Source organism: Lactuca saligna, chromosome 7, assembly GCF_052625555.1.
Source record: "Lactuca saligna cultivar CGN05327 chromosome 7, ASM5262555v1, whole genome shotgun sequence".
NCBI classification, from domain to species: domain Eukaryota; kingdom Viridiplantae; phylum Streptophyta; class Magnoliopsida; order Asterales; family Asteraceae; genus Lactuca; species Lactuca saligna.
The window spans coordinates 178,963,220-178,983,466 of NC_136423.1; the positions used below are offsets into that span (position 1 = coordinate 178,963,220).

The 20,247-nt window shown below is 33.6% G+C and overlaps 1 protein-coding gene across 1 annotated transcript; it reads left to right on the top strand.

Moving 5' to 3' along the window:
• Positions 1 to 331: 331 nt before the first annotated feature.
• On the top strand, positions 332 to 15,579 carry LOC145004494 (putative LRR receptor-like serine/threonine-protein kinase At1g56130). The gene is made up of 24 exons (XM_078963425.1): positions 332 to 492; positions 3,464 to 3,659; positions 3,791 to 3,862; positions 3,986 to 4,057; positions 4,169 to 4,240; positions 4,349 to 4,420; positions 4,559 to 4,630; positions 4,723 to 4,794; positions 4,876 to 4,947; positions 5,058 to 5,123; positions 5,206 to 5,277; positions 5,388 to 5,459; positions 5,558 to 5,623; positions 5,700 to 5,765; positions 5,910 to 5,954; positions 6,971 to 7,035; positions 8,417 to 8,793; positions 10,097 to 10,295; positions 10,385 to 10,558; positions 10,665 to 10,783; positions 12,364 to 12,574; positions 12,670 to 12,901; positions 13,679 to 13,829; positions 15,042 to 15,579. The coding sequence occupies exons 1-24, from the start codon at positions 351 to 353 to the stop codon at positions 15,423 to 15,425; spliced, it is 3,141 nt and encodes a 1,046-aa protein (XP_078819551.1). The 5' UTR covers positions 332 to 350; the 3' UTR covers positions 15,426 to 15,579.
• Positions 15,580 to 20,247: the final 4,668 nt, after the last annotated feature.

A 20,247-nucleotide genomic window follows, 5' to 3' on the forward strand; every position in this document is an offset into this window, starting at 1 on the left:
GATATACCTTTTGGGGGGAATTTCACACTGACTTCGTTTAGGTTGAGGATGGTCAGAGATGAACTTTGTTTTTATAAATTTTCAAACAGTTACTTTTCTCTACAAATTTATAATTTTTGTACAAATTTTTTATCAACTTATTTAACACAACTTTTATATCCGGTTTCTAAACACACTCAAGCAGACAAGTAGGACCAACCATTGCTTTCAACTGGGAAGAAGTAAAGTCTGCTTCACTGTCATTGCATTTATATGGTATCATTGGAATGCATTTATGTATATGAAGAAAAGTCTGCTTACGCTATGTATGCATTTATATAAATGAATATGATGTGAAACTGTATTTTTAAATGGAAGCAACTGACGGAGGCAATGATTGCAGAGGCAACAGGATCTGTGTGATGGCATCTCGGTTGTGCTTGTGCTTCTATTTCTGCTTGACGATCACCGCCGCCATAACTCGAGCTCAAAACACCACCGATCCAGCTGAAGGTACTTCTTCTTCTTCTTCTTCTTCTTCTTCTTCTTCTTCTCTCTCTCTCTCTCTCTCTCTCTCTCTCTCTCTCTCTCTCTCTATTCACATCATGGTCGTTCACAACTTCACATCAAGCGTTTCGAATAAAATTTGATTACTTTTTTTTTGCTCCGAACCTTATGCACAGTTACATAAAATGTGTAGCTTGGATACGACTTGAATTATTCAAAATCTAACATAATTGAACTTGTTTAATAAAACTTGATTTTTATTTTAATATTTATAAGCTATCCAAACTCTCAAAGCCAATTCGGACATGGCTTAAAGTCATCAAATTTTGAGATAATATAGGCCTTTTTAACAAAAACATGATTTTTCAATTGTTTTTTTGCAAATCGTGCATATAAAAAACTAGGGATGAGCATCGGAACCGGGTATCCGCTTTTGGAACCAAAACCACATCGGAACTGCCGGTTCTGGAACTCGAACTGTCTTAAGTGGTTCCGGTTCCGGTTCCTAAAGTTATGGAACTGCCTTAAGCGGTTCCAGTTCCAATTCTCATTTTTTCGGAACCGCTACCTGCTGGGTACCCGCCGAATTGATTCTATTTGGATCGAACTAAGTTGCGGTATTATCGACGAAAGTTGACAAAGTTAATGTAACCGGGTTACCCGCTCCCGGAACCGGAACCGCCGGTTCCGGGAGTGGTTCCAAAATTTTAAGAACCGCCTAGAGCGATTCCGGTTCCGGTTCTCGCCAAATGAGGCGGGTACCTGCCTATGCTCATCCCTATAAAAAAACTTTTAAAAAAATATTTATGTGATTATAAATATAAGTACAATAAGTTTTATGCAATATTGAATTTGATAGTCCGTCGTTAACGAAAACTCTTATTCATAATCATAAGTCATAACCCTAATCGAGAATTTGTTAGGATGAGTTAGGGGTGAACATTTGGACATGTGGATCGGACCAAACCGGTGAACGGGACCATTTTTTTGAACCCCTGGTTGGTTCTCGGTTCTAGGATTTCAGCAAAACTTCTCTGGTTTTTTTACCGGTACAGTCTGGCCGGTTTCAAGTAAAAACTGGTTTTGGATCGGCTTATTTTAAAAAAAAAAATTGTATTTTGTAAAAAAAATTTAAACAAACATATTCCATTCGTTTTAAGTTGGATTGATATGCTGTTAATTTTCTCCGACGTGTAATTTAGAGTTGTAGATGATTTTAGACTACAATTTTTTTTTTTTTTTGTTATATTTGATGAGTTACAATCCTTTAAATATTAGATATCAAAGCTTAAATATTTCAGCTATTCAGCAAAAATTTAAACGTTTGTATTTTGTAAAAAATTTTAAACAAGCATGTCTCATTCTTTTTAAGTCGGATTAATATATGGTTTTTTTATCGTGTAGTTTAGAGTTTGTAGATAATTTGAAATTATAATTTCATTATTTTTGATTTTATATTCGATGAGTTACAATGCTTCAAAGATGAGATATCAAAGCTGAAATATTTCCGCTTTTCAGCAAAAATTTTAAACTTGTGTATTCTGTAAAATTCTTTAAACAAGCATATCCTATTCGTTTTAAGTCGTATTGATATGCGGTTTTTTCCAACATGTAATTCAGATTTTTTAGATGATTATAGACTATAATTTTGTTGTTTTTGGTGTTATATTCAATAAGTTACAAGCATTCAAATATGAGATATCAAAACTGAAATATTTCAGTTTTTCAACAAGAAATTAAAAATTTTGTATTATGTGAAATTCTTTAAACAAGCATATCTCATTCGTTTTAAGTCGAATTGACATTTGTTTTTTTTTCCAACATGTATTTAAAGTTTGTAGATGATTTTAGACTATAATTTTTGTTGTTTTTGGTGTTATGTTCAATAAGTTACAATCATTCAAACAAATAGTAAAAATTATAAATAATCAAAGTTTGACCGATCCAAATGGCACAATAAACGAAAATGTATTCATTTTTACGAGTTGTACCACATCAAACCCAAAAAAGTATTCGTTTTTTAGAGTTGTAACATATCAAACCCAACAACATATTCGTTTTAACGAGTTGTATCAAACCCAAAAACGTGTTTTAACAAGTTGTATTGTATGCATATAAAGTTGTGTTATTTCAAACAGGTCAAAGAATTGGAAAACCCAGACCTAGACCTGGACACGGTAAGTCTCATCCGGTCCGGTCTACAGTCCACAATATTCTTCGAAATTGATCTGGTCCAAGAGCCGGTCTCGTCGAAATGCTCACCCCTAGGATGAGTAGTGGGCCTTTTCATATGTGACTAAAAATAAAGGGTTGCATTTAATAATTTGTGATTGTGATTGACAAATATCCACCGACTTTTACGTCTCGTTCCTGAGTTTAACAAAAGAAAAAAAAAAAAGAGAGAGAAGAGAAAAGAAAGTAATGAGAGAAAAGAAGAGAAAGGAAAGGAAAACAAAATTTTCTTTCGTGTTCCCGAGTTGGAGAGAAATGGAAGGAAAATGAATCATTTGTTCTTTCTTTCCAAATCCTCCCAAATCGGAAGGAAAGTTAGGAGAGAAAGTGATCCTCTCGTTTCCCTCCTTTAATAAAACTCTGGAACACCAATCTTTTTTATTTTATTTTCATTTCCACTCATTTCCTTTCATTTCTCTCCTTAAGTTGAACTCAAGAATGGGGTATTATGTCCTCTACTCTTTTTCCCGATAGAACGGCACAAACGCCTATAGGGACAACAGATGTTGGCGGTACGCCAGGTGTGATTGTGAAGATTCGTATGAGATGTTGAGATTATGGACATTAGGTTAGAGTTAGGGTAACCTAGGTTTGACAATGAAGTTCAAAATTCTAGATCACGACCTCGCTCTCTGTTTAACTAGTGAAATAAGTTTTCGATTTTGTTACTTTGAAGAATAAAATCACTAGCAACAATGATTATGATCTGGAATATGAATGAAACTGAATAAAATTGGTGTTGCAGCACGAGTTTTAAATGCAATGTTCAGCCAATGGGGGATACCGGAAAGTTCAGTAACACAGATGGGATGGAACATAAGCGGAAACCCATGCAGCGGCGCCGCCTTGAACTCTACCGACTTCAATGCCTTCGGTTACAATCCCGGCATCAAATGCGACTGTAATTTCCCCAATTCTACTACTTGCCACATCACCCAACTGTGAGTACTTCTCTTCCTTCCTTCCCTTTCAAATATACAACTCTGTTATGTGGGAATAAACTTTAGAAACTTGTTACTTATTTGTATTCTATTTATCTTCTAACAATCATTCTCTCGCTGAAAATTATCAGAAAGGTTATTGGAATGGATGTTGTGGGTCCAATTCCAGAAGGACTCTGGACTTTGACTTACCTTACAAATCTGTACGTATACAGCTGTTTCTTCACTATACTGTTATACTAATGAAAGTTGTAACCTAAAAATATATATTCGTTTTATGAATATTTGTGCTTGTATTATGTTAAATAATCAAGTGTTTGCTACAGTCAGTTGGCCCTGAATTACTTAACAGGTCCCTTGTCACCTTCCATTGGCAATTTAACTCGGATGCAGATCATGTAAGCCATCCCTTTTTGATACTTTAAACTCAATTAATAATTTTAACCTCTATATATTTAAGAATACATCTGAGATTTCAGATATATGATGAGAATCTCAACTTTTTATAGGAGTTTTGGCATCAATGCATTATCAGGGCAAGTTCCACGAGAGCTAGGACAACTTACTGATCTTAGATCACTGTATATCTCTTCCTATTTTGTTTGTCTTTCTGCCATCAAGCAACAACTTCTTCTGTTTAATTCTTTGTTGCTTACAATTTTATAATCTATATATTTTCGATGTTGCAGGAGTTTAAGCACAAACAGTTTCACTGGTCCCCTACCATCTGAACTTGGAAATTTGAGAAGATTACAAGAGCTGTAAGAGCACTCATCTTGAATCCTCTTTCATTACTATTGTACTCACTATTACCTTTTGTTATGCATATATAATTGTAGACAATATCATTGATTAAATCATCTAATATATATCATCTTTATATACATTGAGTGTGTCAGTTTCATTGATAGTGCTGGATTTGGTGGTCCTATACCTCCTTCATTTGCTAACTTACGAAACCTGCAGACAGTGTAAGAGCGTTTATCTTCATTGATTTTTCAAAGCTGAATTTCATCCATCATATAAGAATCGTGACTCTTTCTTTTTTATAACGATTTCACAGATGGGCTTCTGATAATAATTTCACAGGCAGAATACCAAGCTTTATAGGGAATTGGTCACAATTACGATCCTTGTAAGCAAAGCATTTAGAATATATACATGCTTTTCATTGTGAACATTCAAAATATAAGCTATGTGCTTAATATTCTTATAGGTGGATTGAGGGGAACTCTTTTGAAGGTTCAATACCACCTTCATTTTCTAGACTGGCCTCTTTGCAGGAATTGTAAGCCTTTATTCTCGTAATAACTTATAATTATACATTGCAAGTTGGTATTTTGATCTTTTAATTTGCATAGAATTAAATCAAAGTGGTCGGGTTCTATAATGTTACAGGGGCATAAGTGGTTTATCTAATGGAACTTTGGATTTTATTAATGGCTTGAGGTCCCTGAGTATCGTGTAAGCAAAATATATAGATCTTATATTTGTTTTATCGATGATTTGAATATAAATTATAACAAGATGTCATGATCTCTTGCAGAAGGTTGAGGAATAACAAAATTTCTGGCTCTATTCCAAATGATATAGGAGAGTATGAAAGCTTGACAGAACTGTGAGTAATCTGCATTTTTATTGAAGTATTTGAATACAAAGATTTACTTAATAAGTGAAACATGAATATTAACAGCTATTAAAGAAAAGCTCTCTAATGGTATTTTCTAGGGACTTGAGTTTCAACAATTTGAGTGGGGAGATTCCAAGAGGATTATTTAGCTTGAGCCAAATGTCTTTATTGTAATACCAATATTCGCCTTTTATGATAAATAATATTTTTCATGCAATTTGGTCAATAAGGCTCAATGTTGACCAAATATACACCTCATCATTTGCAGGTTTCTTGGAAACAATAGTTTAACTGGTACTCTTCCCGATGTAAAGAGCACAACTCTCCAGAATATGTAAGTGATTATAGGTTATTTAATTAAGAGAAATTGTTTTTTCTTAATTAATTTCCATACAAATTTCTTCTTGCAGTGATCTGTCACACAATGAACTATCTGGGACACTTCCTTCTTGGGCCGATGACTCGGGCTTACAACTGTACGTGTTTGATTTTGGATATTGCTTTTTAAATTCTCATTTGTACCTGTATTTGGAGTTTATTTTCTATCAAAAAGTGGAAACATACATAAGTTTTTTAGCATAGCTTTTGGAGCTAATACCATGTTTTTAATGCGTGTACAGTAATATAGTCGTCAACAACTTCACTATAGGTGATTTTGAAGGCAGGTATTTATATTGAAGCTACAACTTACTTCTACGTTTATTTCTACAGCAATCATGACAAAAAATGAAAGGGTTGTATAAAAAATGACCACCTTTTTATCACTTATCACAAAATAACCCCTGATTTCGCAAAAAAAAAAAAAAAAAAAAAAAAAGAAACAAAAACAAAAACAAAACAAATAGGCATTCTAGCTGAAATGTTAACCAATTTTGGTTATGTTTGGCGTACTAGCTGAAAAACTAATTGTTTTAGTTGAAAAGCTAGCTGATAGCTAGTTGTATATGAAAAGTTAGCTGATAGCTGAAAAGCTAGCCGATAAAAAATAATGTTTGGTAAACTAGCTGAAAAACTAATTGTTTTAGTTGAAAAGCTAGCTGATAGTTGAAAACCTAGTTGTATATGAAAAGCTAGCCGGTAACTGAAAAACTAGCCGATAAAAAATAACGTTTGGTAAACTAGCTAATAAGTTAGCTTAAATATATAAAAATTATATAAATAGCCATTCAAAAGAATATGTTTTTTATAGTTAATTAAGGGTATATTTGGAAATTAAAAAATACTTCTAAAAAGCTACTCTAAGTAGCTTTTTAAAACGCTAGCTTATAAATTATTTTTTGGTTTGCCAAACATGACAACTTAGAAAAGCTCAAAAAATAAGCTAGTTTATCAGCTAGCTAACTATGGCGCGCCAAACACAACATTTGTTGCATCTAATTTTGCTTGCATTTCAAGAAATACTTGAGTTTACCTAACTTCCAAGAAAATAAATTTTTTGAAAATGGTATTTTTTTTTTTTTTGCGGAATAGAATAAAATTCGCTAAATATGGTTTCAGAGAAAGTAATTTCTCATGTTATGTCTCATGTTCAGGAACCTTTTTACTCAAAATATGTGGTTATTTTGTGATTATTTTAAAATGTGGTCATGTTGTGATACAGACATTTCCTATTTTTGTGATTCACTCGTTTATTTATTTTTTTGTTTCTTGCTAATTATAATGCAATATTTTTTTGTCTAAGAGGTTTGCCTTTAGGAGTGGTTTGTCTCCAAAGGGATTTCTCTTGTTATCCTGGATCACCAATATGTAAGCAAAAAACATGAAGTTTCTCCTTTTATTATGTAGCAAAGTCTAAAAACATTATATTTTGGAATTTTCTCAGTTTAACTACCTAAAGATTTTTTTTTTTTTAATTTAGTCACTAAGACTTTGTTTCTGGGGGAATCTTCGGCAAGTCCCTATATTATGGGTTCATTAACAATAAAGTAGTCTTTATTATTTTGAAAAAAAAGGAAAAAAAAAAAAAGAAACCGAAAATCATTTACATATTTTGGATTTTAGTCGGCAATCTTCATAAAACTCCCAATCATTTGGGCTAATTATAATAAAGTCATGTCTTTTTGACAAAGGTTATCTTACTACAATCTCTTTGTCTGATTGTGGATCTTGTCTCGTCTTACTATATGATGTTAGCGTTTAGAAGGGTATAAGGTGGAAATACAGATTCCCAGTGGATCGTGTAGGTTCGTTTTCCGAACTATAGTTATACCCTATGTCTGAGTTACTAGTATAATCCAAAGGGATACTTACGAATCTAGGCACAGAAACGCAAACCAACTTGCTAGAACAATTTAGAGTTTGTCAGAGAAGAAGAGTTGAGAAAGGTGTGCCTCACCTCAAAGAGAAGAACGGTATTTATACTTAATTAGGGTTTCCATTTTCTGAATTAGTCAAGTAATCGTGGGATTTAATGGTATGCTCAATGGGACCATCGTCAGAAGCTATTCCCCTTAGACCCCGCTGGGGACGATGCCCCTAGAACCCTGCAAGGGGGCTCGACCCCCTTGACCCCCACCATTTGGTCGTAGCTGCGTATAATTAGATCTTACACATGTGTGCACTCCACACACCCCGGTTATTATAGAGTACAAATTATAAACCCCTTAACTCACATATTAGTTCCAATTACACAAAATGTTTGGTGAAATTAAAATCACCAACATAAGATAATACCCTGAGAATAAATTAAGATTATTGACAGAGAGAATAAATTAAGATTATTGTACTATAATATCTTTTACATAAAGAATGAATTAAGATAACAACACTATAATATCCTTTTGCAAAAAGAATACAGTATGATTACAATTTGATAATATTCTTTGTCGGACAGAAAACAAAGAAAATGAAGTAAGATAATAGTTTGTCATTTTTTGTTGAAAATCCTGACTTTATCGTTAATGGTCCCCGAATATATAGAATATATAGAGAGTTTTCTAAAGATTACCGGCTAAAATCCAAAATGTGTAAACGATTGCCGGTTTCTTGTTTTTTTTCTATAAAAATATAAATTCATGGCTTTATCATTAATGAGCCCATAATATAGTCCTTTATGAAGATTTCCCTTTTTCAGAAAAAAGCACCTTAACCGGGTATAAAGTTGGCACGTTTTCGTGGTTCTTTACAGATAGTAGCTTTGGAATCAATTGTGGTGGCCCACAAATTACATCCTCAAGTCAATTAGTCCATGAGCAAGATAACGAACAACTAGGGCCCGCAACATACTATTTGACTCCCGAAAAGAGGTGGGGTGTCAGCAATGTGGGAGTAAGTCTAAGTGACAACCCCCCCAAATACAGAGTCTCCACTCTACGCGAGTTTACAAACACTTCAGATCCACAACTCTTCCAAACAGCAAGACTCTCTGCTGGATCTTTAAGATATTACGGCTTAGGACTTGAGAACGGCAACTACACTGTAAACCTTCACTTCGCAGAACTTGAGATACAAGATGGTCCCACTTGGAGAAGTCTTGGAAGGCGTGTATTTGACATTTATATCCAGGTCTGTGTTAAAATACGTTTTCATAATTACAATATTTGAATGACTAACGGCTTGAGTTGTTAGATGACAAAATTGCAAGAATTGTCCTTGTGGTTAGTTGAAAAATGTCATTTTGGTCCAAACAAGTTTGGAATAGCACTAGATGTCCAAAGTTTTCATTTTGTTGCGAGTTTTAAAATTCTTCAAATGACGGATTTTCCCTTTCTGTTTGTTTTTTTCCATGTTTTATTACTATTATTTAATTACACATGGTTCCACCTCTGTGTGTGTGTGAATGATAAAAGCTACCATTTGTCTGGGGAAGAATCTTCAACCTCATCTTCTTCATTTTATATTATTTAACCAAATTGCATGGACTATCGCATCAGCAATTAAAGATTTCGTTTTCTGATTTAATGTTTGTACTTTGTATCCATCATCTGAGTTAAACTCATTTCTTCACCTTCATCTAGAATATAAAATCCATATTTCTTCATCTTTATCAGAAACACCCATTGTTTCAACCCATTTCACATGACAACAAATACCGTCTATCTTTCTTTCTGCTAATCGAACAAGCATACACACCAGACATTGGAACTCAACTAAAGATTGCATTTGATTATACGATTCCATCCACAAAATTTAACGGGGTCTAACATTTGATCACGCTATATTGTGTGTGTGAGAGAGAGAGTGTGTGTGTGTTCTCTTTTTTCGTTTTTAATTTCTGTAATAGAAAAACTGAAAAAGAATATATCAAGGGCAAAATCATCTTTATAAAAAAGTTAAAATCAAATTTGACCAAACTCTCAACAAAATGAAAAATTTGGACCTCTGGTGCTAGTCTAAACCTTTTTGGACCAAAGTGATAATTTTCAGCTAACCATATGGATCATTCGTGCGATTTTGTATCGTTAGATTGAACGACAAAGGGATCAAGTTTGCAACATCAAACAAAATTGGTCCCCAAGTATAGCCAATATATGCAATTTTGGTCCCAAAAAAGTTTTCTCTTGCAATTAAAGTCCTTGTTTATGGTTTTCATATTGTTTTGGTTCCAGTACCAAGTAACATGCCTATATTTTTTGGACCAAATTTGCAAGATCGGTTATACTCAGGAAAAGTTATCGTTTTACTTAAACCCTCAAATAAGAACCAAAGTTGCAAGAATAAACTAATTGGGACCAAAACTTAAAAAATCAACGGACCAAAAAACCAAATTTATTCAAATTAGAGTAAATTGCATTTTTGGTCTCTGAGTATAACCGACTTTATGCCCTAATTTCTGTAAGTTCGTTTCTGAAATTTTGTTTTTTATTAGGGAAATCGGGTGTTTGAAGATTTTGATATAAAAAGGGAGGCAGGGGGAGCTTCATTTAGTCCTGTTTCAAGGGAAGTAACAATCCAGGTGTCACATAACTACCTTGAGATACATTTCTTTTGGTCTGGAAAAGGGACTTGGGCTGTACCTGACCAAGGAACTTTTGGACCACTTATCTCAGCAATCAGTGTCACCCCAAGTAAATATTCTTTCTTGAAGTTTGTTGTTAGTTTTTGGTCTTTCTACTTAACAAAATGACAAGATCGCCCTTTACTTGTTCTTGTACAGATTTCATCCCTAGTGTGAGCAATAGTCCACCTTCCAACAAGAAGAAGAATAATACCGGTTTGACTGTAGGGATTTTGGTTCCGATTGTGGTTGTGAGCTTTTTGGTGTTATTAGCCCTGTATATTCTTCGTCAGCAAAGGAAAAAGAGGAATAATGATGACAACTATGATGAAGGTGGTTGTCTTAACTCTTTTTTTATGGCATAGATGAAAAATGTTTTTCATTGTTGATTTATTTCATTTTGCATTTCTTTATGACTTTTTCTTGTCTTGAATTGCAGATTTTTTGGGAATTGAGGCAAGACCATATACTTTTGGTTATGGAGAATTGAGAGATGCGACAAATGATTTTAGTCCTGCAAATAAGCTTGGGGAGGGTGGTTTTGGACCTGTTTACAAGGTAGTTTTATACTCTTTTATCAAAAATCTAGTATATGATTCTTGAAGTCGGACTAAATTATCATTATTTGATGGAATGGAATGACAAAAGAATGGAATGGACTCGATAATGGTATAAGCAAGATAATGGAATGGGTAATTACATTCCTTTCTCATGCTTGGTTGGCCTTTAGGATTAGATTGACATTTCATATGTTTTTTTATAGTATGTGTAAATACAATGTATTACTTTAGCTCTACTCTATATATTACTTTAAGAAATAACCGCTAAAATAACCAAAATGGGTGGTGCCCTATCACGAAATGACCACTTTTTGAACAATTATCACAATATAACCACCAATTTTGCAAAATTGCTTAATGAATGGTCCGCTAGAATAACAAATTGAGGTTTTTATAGTGGGGACCATTCATAAAGCGATTTGAAAACATAGTATTACAAAGTCCATTTCGCAAAAAAGGGATCTTGCAAAATAAAATAAAATAAAATAAAAAACTTAAGGTTTTTGTAGTAGGGAGCTTTCATAAATCAATTTGGAAAGTAATATTGCAAAGTCCATTTTGCAAATTAAATATGTGGTTATTTTGTGATAACTATTCAAATAAAAAAAAATAAAAAAAAGTGGTCATTTGGTGACATAATACCACCCATTTTGGTCACTTTTGTGATCATCTTTTATTTGAATTAGATTAAATTACATTTTTGGTGCCTGCATACAACTGATTTTTGCAATTTGGCCCTAAAAAGTTCTCTTGCAATTTTTGTCCTTATTTGAGGATTTTGTAACTTTTTTGGTACTCATATACAACTAATGTTTCAATTTTGGTCCAAAAAAATAGTCATTATACTTGGAACACCGACCAAAAAACATTGTATAAACCTCAAATAAGTAGCAAATTTGCAAAAGAAAATTTTTTGTGAAAAAAAATTCAAAAAAATCAGCTATGGAAATTGAACTGCTAGAACAAAAATTGAAAGATTGAACTAGAAAAATAAATGATTACAAATGGTTCTTGGCATCCGGGAGGCCAAGTCTCTCCCAGAAGTGTGACTTCTAACTTTTCAAATGATGCTCACCGACTCCCACCATACCCCCATTTGCCTCATTTAAACCGCCCTAACTATTAGAATGACCAAAATGCCCCTCCTTAGATCCTTTATTATAGATATTGCATTTCTATGTATTTCCTATCCTTCGACTACAAAAATGAAAAAAATTAAAGATAGTGAAGGCTCTTAAGAATCGAAACTAACAATAATTAGTTATTCTAAAAAGTATAATTAACATAATACGTTTTAAAATACTTGTTTTTTTTAAAAGCACATAAATAAAAATGGGTTATATTTACAATTCTTCATTCCATTCCAAGGTGGAATAAAAATAAAAATAAAAACAAAAACAAAAACTAGCTAAAAATGGAACAAATAATGTTCTCATTCCTTCATAAATGGTCCATTCCATTCGATCAGGTAAAACAAAGAGGTATTTTTCATTCCAATGGAATGAGTTCACCATTCCATTCCTTCCCCAATTTCATCACACCATATCCTATCTTAAAATTCTCTTTGATGAAAAACAGGGAACACTTGCTGATGGGAGAGTAATAGCTGTTAAACAACTCTCCATAGCTTCTCACCACGGTAGGAGTCAATTTGTGGCAGAAATTGCTACAATATCTGCAGTCCAACACCGTAACCTTGTGAAATTATACGGATACTGCATCGATGGAGCAAAACGACTTCTTGTCTACGAGTATCTTGAAAACAAGAGCCTCGATCAAGCATTATTCGGTATAAAAAATTAATTACATATTTTTAGCCATTAAATATAAAGTACTAAAGTATAATTAATGCTGTATTGTTACAATTTTTGGTCTATGATGTAGGAAGGAAAAAATTGTCACTTCCATGGTCTACCCGTTTTGAAATATGCATGGGGTTGGCACGTGGTCTCTCATATCTCCATGAGGAATCGCGCATACGAATTATACATCGAGATGTGAAATCTAGCAATGTTTTGCTTGATTCTGATTTGAATCCTAAGATATCGGATTTTGGTTTGGCTAAACTTTATGACGACAAGAAAACACACATGAGTACTCGTGTTGCAGGCACAATGTAAGATTATATACTTGATATAATTTGAATGAATTACATTTTTGTTCACTAGTTTAGCTGATTTTTTCAGTTTTGGTCCGAATGGTTTTCTCTTGCAATTTTGGTCTGAAAGGGCTTCTCTTCCATTTTTGATCCTTATTTGAGGTTTGTATAACGTTATTGTGACATGTTCCACGTAAAATGTCTATATTTGGTTCATGAGTATAGTTGATTTTTTCAATTTTGGTCCCAAAAGTTTTCTCTTGCAACTTTGGTCCTTATTTGAGGTCTTTGTAATTTTTTTCGTCCTGTTCCAAGTAAACTGGCTACAATTTTTGATTAAATGTGCAAAAATCAACCATACGAACAAAAAGTAGTCATTTCACTTGGAACGGGGGTCAAAAATGTTAAAAGAACCTCAAATAAGGAACAACGTTTCAAGAAAAAACTTTTTGAGACCAAAATTGAAAAACTTAACCATACACAAGAACTAAAAATGGCCATTTTATTTGGGACATGACCAAAAATATTACAAGAACCTCGAATAAGGAGCCAAATTATAAGAGGACTTTTTGGGACCAGATTTACAAATAACAGTCAGACTTGGACCAAAAATAAACGTTTTACTTGGAACAGAGACCAAAAACGTTACAAGACCCTTAAATAACTACCAAAATGGTATGGGATAGCTTTTTTGGGACTGAATTGCAAAAATCAACCATACTCGGGGACCATAAATATAATTTACACTTAAAATAAGAAGCTGACAAAGTCTTATTGATTCACTATCATATGTAGTGGGTATCTGGCACCAGAGTATGCAATGCGTGGACATCTCACGGAAAAGGCTGATGTGTTTGGGTTTGGAGTTGTTGCTCTAGAGATCATCAGTGGAAGGCCCAATTGCGATTCAAGTGTGGCAGATGAGAAAATATATCTTCTTGAATGGGTATGTTTAATCTCCATTTTCTTTATAAATGAATTTATGCACTCAACAAAAGGGTTGATGTCATAGAATGGCATCCAGTTTACTGGTTATGTATTTTTAAGGCCCTAATCATTTAATTCTACTTGGTAAGTCACTAAACATCCAAACCGTATTCAATTACACCATTGGGATCAATTTCAAGAAAGAGTTGATCACACAATTGACCAAAAGAGGTAAACATATAACACCAAATGATCGTTTTCATTAATGAAGACCTATTTCGTGTAAAAATTCACAAAATTTTATTCTTTTTTGCAAAAAGTGATGTTTATTTCTTTAAAAAAACATGTAGGTTTTTAAAATATGGTTTGGACTTTCCAGAGGTTACTTCTTTTTCTAATGCAAAGTGTTCATCAAGTTCCCAGCGTGTAATCACTAACCAATGTAGAATATATAAACTAAAATAACAGCCTGTGTTTGCTTACTACTCAGATATGTCGACAGAACAGAAGAAAATAAAATCTTGATTGCAAAAGAATTAATGTACTGGATGGAAAATGAAAGCAAAACCCTCTCGTATAAGTCGTATTTTATTCATAAGAGAAGGCTATATATAGCACTCTTAAAAGTCACATGCAGTACAAGAAAAGAACATAAAGACTCGTACAACCCTACTGACCCATTCTTCCCATGTGCTCCAAAGTCCATGGAATTGGTTAAACCAAAAAAAACAATTCTATCTACTAAGCTAATAAAATATAAGATAATAAATACCTATTATAACTAAAGTTTCAGCCATGCACAAACCGATTAATCCGACAACCACTTGCCATTGTTAGATTTTCAAAAAACTTAAGCTCTCAGTCTTTATATATATAGATATAATTACCAATACATAACATAAACATTTTTTTAGCAATTTTATTCAATCAGCCATACTTAACAATTTTTTTATTTCACAAAATTAACATCCTTTTTGGGAAAATTTTTGTCAGAAAAAGCAATTTCGTGAATTTGCATTTCTTTTTGCGAAGTACTATTTTGTTAAATATGTTCAAAATGTCATTCATTTGGAGTTATGTCTCTATCTTGGTGATCATTAGCTCTCTTATAAATCTCATGTGGCGTCTACATGGAAAAAATTGTTCCTATGTCCACATGGTGCTGACATGGCATCCACATAGACTTTTATACTTTTGCATAAAATGTGAACCAACTTTGGTATGATTTCAGGCATGGAACCTACATGAAGGGAACCGTGAACTCGTATTAGTGGATGAGGAATTGTCTGAATTTGATGAAAATGAAGTGAAAAGAGTAATAAAAGTTGCCCTTTTATGCACACAAACTTCACCAACATATCGACCATCAATGTCGCGTGTGGTGGCTATGATTTCGGGTGATGTTGAAGCAAGTGGTGTAATTACTCGGCCTGAGTATTTGACCGGTTTCAGTTTTAATGATGCTACAACTTTTAAGAGTGCAGTTCCTACATCTACAACTTCGGGTGGTAATGGTAGGGCTTGTACGAGTAACTCGACTGTTTCACCATTACTGCTTTCGCCACTTGATATTTACCGACCCATGCTTTATAATATTAAGGGAGAAGGTAGGTGATGTCATCACCTAAATTCCATTCATGGTATATATATGTAAAGTTCCTTGATTTAGATTTTAGACTTTAACTAGTGGATGGCTCGCGGGTTTATTAATCATATATTTTCGACACAATTTCTATAATATTCCCTTACATGGGGGACCATTTCTATAAGTTTTATGAAACACATGGACCATTTCTATAAATTTATAAAACATAGGAACTATTTCTGTTATTTTTCTATTAGGTACGGACCATTTATGTAATTTTGTGAAACACATGGACCATTTCTATAGTTCTCATATTGGAAAGAGACAATTTCTTAAAATTTGTTAACACAGGGACCTCTTCTGTTATTTTTCTATTAAACATAGATTCCGAATGTGCACACGACTTTATGAACGCTATTAATTGTTATAAGTTGGTGAAAATATAAATAATAATGTATAATAGATATGTGAAAAAAAAAACAAAGCGGAAAAAACGTGTGGTGCCCGAAATACAAAAATATGAAAAATTATTAGCTAATTTTTAGGTAATTACCTACGGATTGGTGACGTAGTTCTGACAGAAAACCTTTTTCGTAGCTATTCCATAGGTAATTACCTACGGAATAGCTACACAAAAGGCTTGCTATCAATATTCTATGTAATTAGCTACCGATTTTTCTTATTTTTGTATTTTCGGGCACCAAATGTCATTTTTTCTACTTCGTTTTTTTCACGCATCTATTATACATTATTATCTGTACTTTCACCAACCTATAACTATTAATATTGTTCATAAAGGCGTGTGCAACTTCGGGGTCTATTATTGGCTTCATTGTTTAACATTATAATGCTTACACTTTCATTAACAAGCTACTTTGTTTCTTTTAAATACATACACATACACACATAGACATACACATACACATACATATACACATTCAAATACACACATACATATACACATATAAACACACATACATATACATAAGCACACACATACACACATACATACATATACATACATATACTTACATACATACATACATACATACATACACATAAGCACACAGGTACACACATACTACAAGGTATATGTTTTATCATTTCCAAAAACTTGTAACATCGATATTCAACGAGTGGCCAGGTGACCCTATCCAAGTAGAGAATTCAAAGGCTACCTCGAATATCAAAAGGTAGATCCAAGTGACCAAGTGATCATGTGCCACAAGAACCATAATAATAATGAGTGAGTGTTTTTTCGGAATGAGTTGTGAATCAATTTCACAACTCCTAAGATGTTCCAACAAGACTTGGTTTACAAACCTCATTTTCTTTTTCATAACAAAAGGTTAGCGATGATCTCATTAGGTTGTATTTCAATCTTCACTATGAAACAATTTGAACAAATAAAAAGTTTCAACAATAATGAAAAAAATTGTCAGTGAAATTGACTAAGAATCTATCATCAAGACTACTCTGAAAAAATTACATACATCACTTATGTGTAATTCTTTGTCAAGTCTTATGTTCTTTAACTACTAATAGTTAAAGACACTTGCGAATCATCTTCCCATATAAATAGGATTCACATATGTCAAATGAATCAAACACATTTGCCTTCAAAATTTTCATCCTTTTGAAGTTGGTGTATGTGTTTCATATTTATATAGTCATGATGATTATGACATAGATAAGTTTGAATCAAATATCATTTGATTATTTAGGTGTCATGATCAGAAATATCAATTTAATGAAAGCTTATAGATTTGCTTTATAATTAACACTATGAGAAAATATTCTTTAACACAAAATACATCATTTCATAACATGAATGTGAACATTCATAAAGCAATAAGTAAATCTAGATTTATTCATAAATTTACAACTGTTACATGTCCCTATAAAATAGGCACAAAACATCTATTGATTATAGATGTTTTGGTTGTGGATAAATTTGTTAATCAGTTGACATTAAAGAATCACTTAATCAATTAAATGAAAAAGTTGAAGAACTATCAAAAAAGATTGTTCAAATGATTAACCAAGGCTTAGTAACTACAAACCAATTAGAAGCCATCGCTGCTAAAATTATTAATGAAATGCAAAAGGAACTTCAAAAAAGTTCTTGCAACAAAGAAATTATTGATATAATCAATAAAACTACTACAGTTTTAGATCCTAAAACTGAAGATAAAAAGCCATTCACTGGTAGGTACTCATGCCCTAATTATAATGAAGGAAATGAAGAACTAGGATCATCAAGGAATCTCAGTTCTATGACATGGCCTAAAGACAACTTTAAATCAGCATGATAGATTATTTATCTAAAGTATAAACATTCTTTTGGGATAACTATGAAGATGAAGAATTGATAATCAATGGATCAATTGTATCTATTCTTGATCAAGCTCTTAGGTTACTAGATCTTGCTGAAATTCAAGGAAAGGATACAATAAACTTAGAAATCTCTACATCTGAGGAACTTAAACAACTTTTCCATTTTGATGAAACGATTAACATCATAGAAAAAATATCTGATAAAGAAACTTCTTTATGTATTTCAGAAGAAGAAGTAGAATCTCTTTCTTCTGATATAGAGCCTAACTTCGGGATGAATAAGACCGAACCACATTTCAATCATCCTGGAGAATCTTCTTTTCAAGGTGAAAGAAGAAAAGGATCTAAAATTGAACAAGGTCATAGAATTGGCTCATGCCAAATCTTCCCACTAGAAATCCAAACTAGTTCGGAACAAACATTCTCAATATTGACAACATTGAAACAAATAGAAAAGAATTTATCGAAAGATGGACTTCAGAAATAAGTCTAATCATTCAGACTAATAAAGAAAAGTATGAAACAAAAGAATCTATCCTTTTATTGTTTAACCATAAAACATCAGGAGTAGTTCAAAATTTATCAAAAATACAAACTAGATTAGTCATAATCCAATGACAGTATTCCGAGACATGCTTGATGTCATCTACATGATGTTCCTTAGTATAGATCTTATACAAGACAAAGCCAATGAACAAAAAAGAGAAATCGAAAAAGCAAAGTCCAGACTTACAAATCTTACCATATATGATATTTGATTTCTACATCATTACACATGTGACTATGTGTAACACCCATAAAATTCGATCAAATTTAAAACTTTTTAAATCATTTTAAACCATTCAATTAATACAATTTGTCTCCAAAATAGTTTATACATAAGAGTTCCCAGAAATCATAATTGTTAATCGAGGAAGTGTACGGTCACGACTTCGCCTACCTGCGACCATTCGTTAAACCTAAAACAATAAACTGAAATTGTAAGCCCAAGGGCTTAGTGAGCTACCCCCAAATACCAATACCACGCTGGTAATACCATATCAGTAACAGACAATCAAAAACATGCATATTGGGCCATCGGCCTAACAGGACCGCCCTGCAGGGCCTACTGTCTATCAGATCCTATCCCAAGCCTTCGGCATGACTGGACCGCCACGTGGGCCTAAAGTCTCCCCGAACCGTTCATAGGGTATGTCGGCCTTCAGCACAAAGCAGGACCGCCTCAACCCAACCAGCAAGTAAATAAACATGTGCGCATAACTTATCATATTCTGACATATACAACCATCAAACATATCTATCTCACTAATCATCAATCCTAGAAATCTATCATAACTAAAGCACCGACCTAGCAGGTTACTAACATACCAATCCCTACAGAACATAAGAGCATAATATACTATCAGTCCTAATTCCGATATAACAGATCACAAAGCATAGCAACAATCCATAACCAGGATGTCGACCTAACAGGTCGCTACCATAACATCATCCTATATACCAGGATACCGACCCAACCAAGTCACTAAAGCATAGCATATCACCATCCTAACTACCAGGATATAAATCAACATAACATGCAATAATCCGAATACAATCCATAAAGAGATGACATTGGTGCCTTAGACCCTGTTGATATAGTAAGGATAACTCACCTTGCAGATGTCGACTCGATAGATGAACTCCAACTATCGGATGATTATCAAAAGCTCCACCACCTATTACCATAATATAATCATACCTATAAGTTCCCAACCTTTCAAGGTACCCCAACAGCTAACTAATCAAACCCTGGTCCAAGTCAAAGTCATCATTCAAGGTCATCGGTCCATGTTGACCCTAACTCGCCGAGTACCCTCGGTTACTCGCCGAGTTCCTTGAAGTACTTGCCCACTCGCCCAATCACAGAGTGACTCATCGAGTTCCTTTAGTTTACGATCAAACTCTAAGGCCGCTTGTCGAGTTTCCTTCTTGCAACTCGACATTTACACACGCATACATAAATTGGGGAAACCTTAACCGACTCACGAGTTGTTCATACAGCTCGTTGAGTTCTATGGCAATCTTCATCGGACTTGCCGAGTTGTTCATCCAACTCGTCGGGCCCAGGACTATCTTCATATGACTCGTCAAGTCGACATTGCGACTCGCCGAGTTCCTTCAGTCCTTCATCCATACAGATGCTTTTTAAGCGATGCAATGACTCCAGTTTACAGATCCATCCTTCCAAGGCCTAATTCTCACGTAAATTTGAAAACTTTACGTGAATACAAAGTGCTAATGGCCCAAATCAAGCTAGTGCTAGGGTTTAAGGAAAGAATGCTTCATAAACAATCCAAAGGCTGATACTTTATTACTTCTTGGACCAAGACAAGTCTAGATCTGGAGCCGCAACCACAGATCTGGACTCAATACCTGGAATGGATCCTAAACATGGTAAAATGGCCCCAAATCCCATTCATGAATAGATCTAAATGTAATAGAGTCAATGTATGAACTTGTTACCTTCAAACTA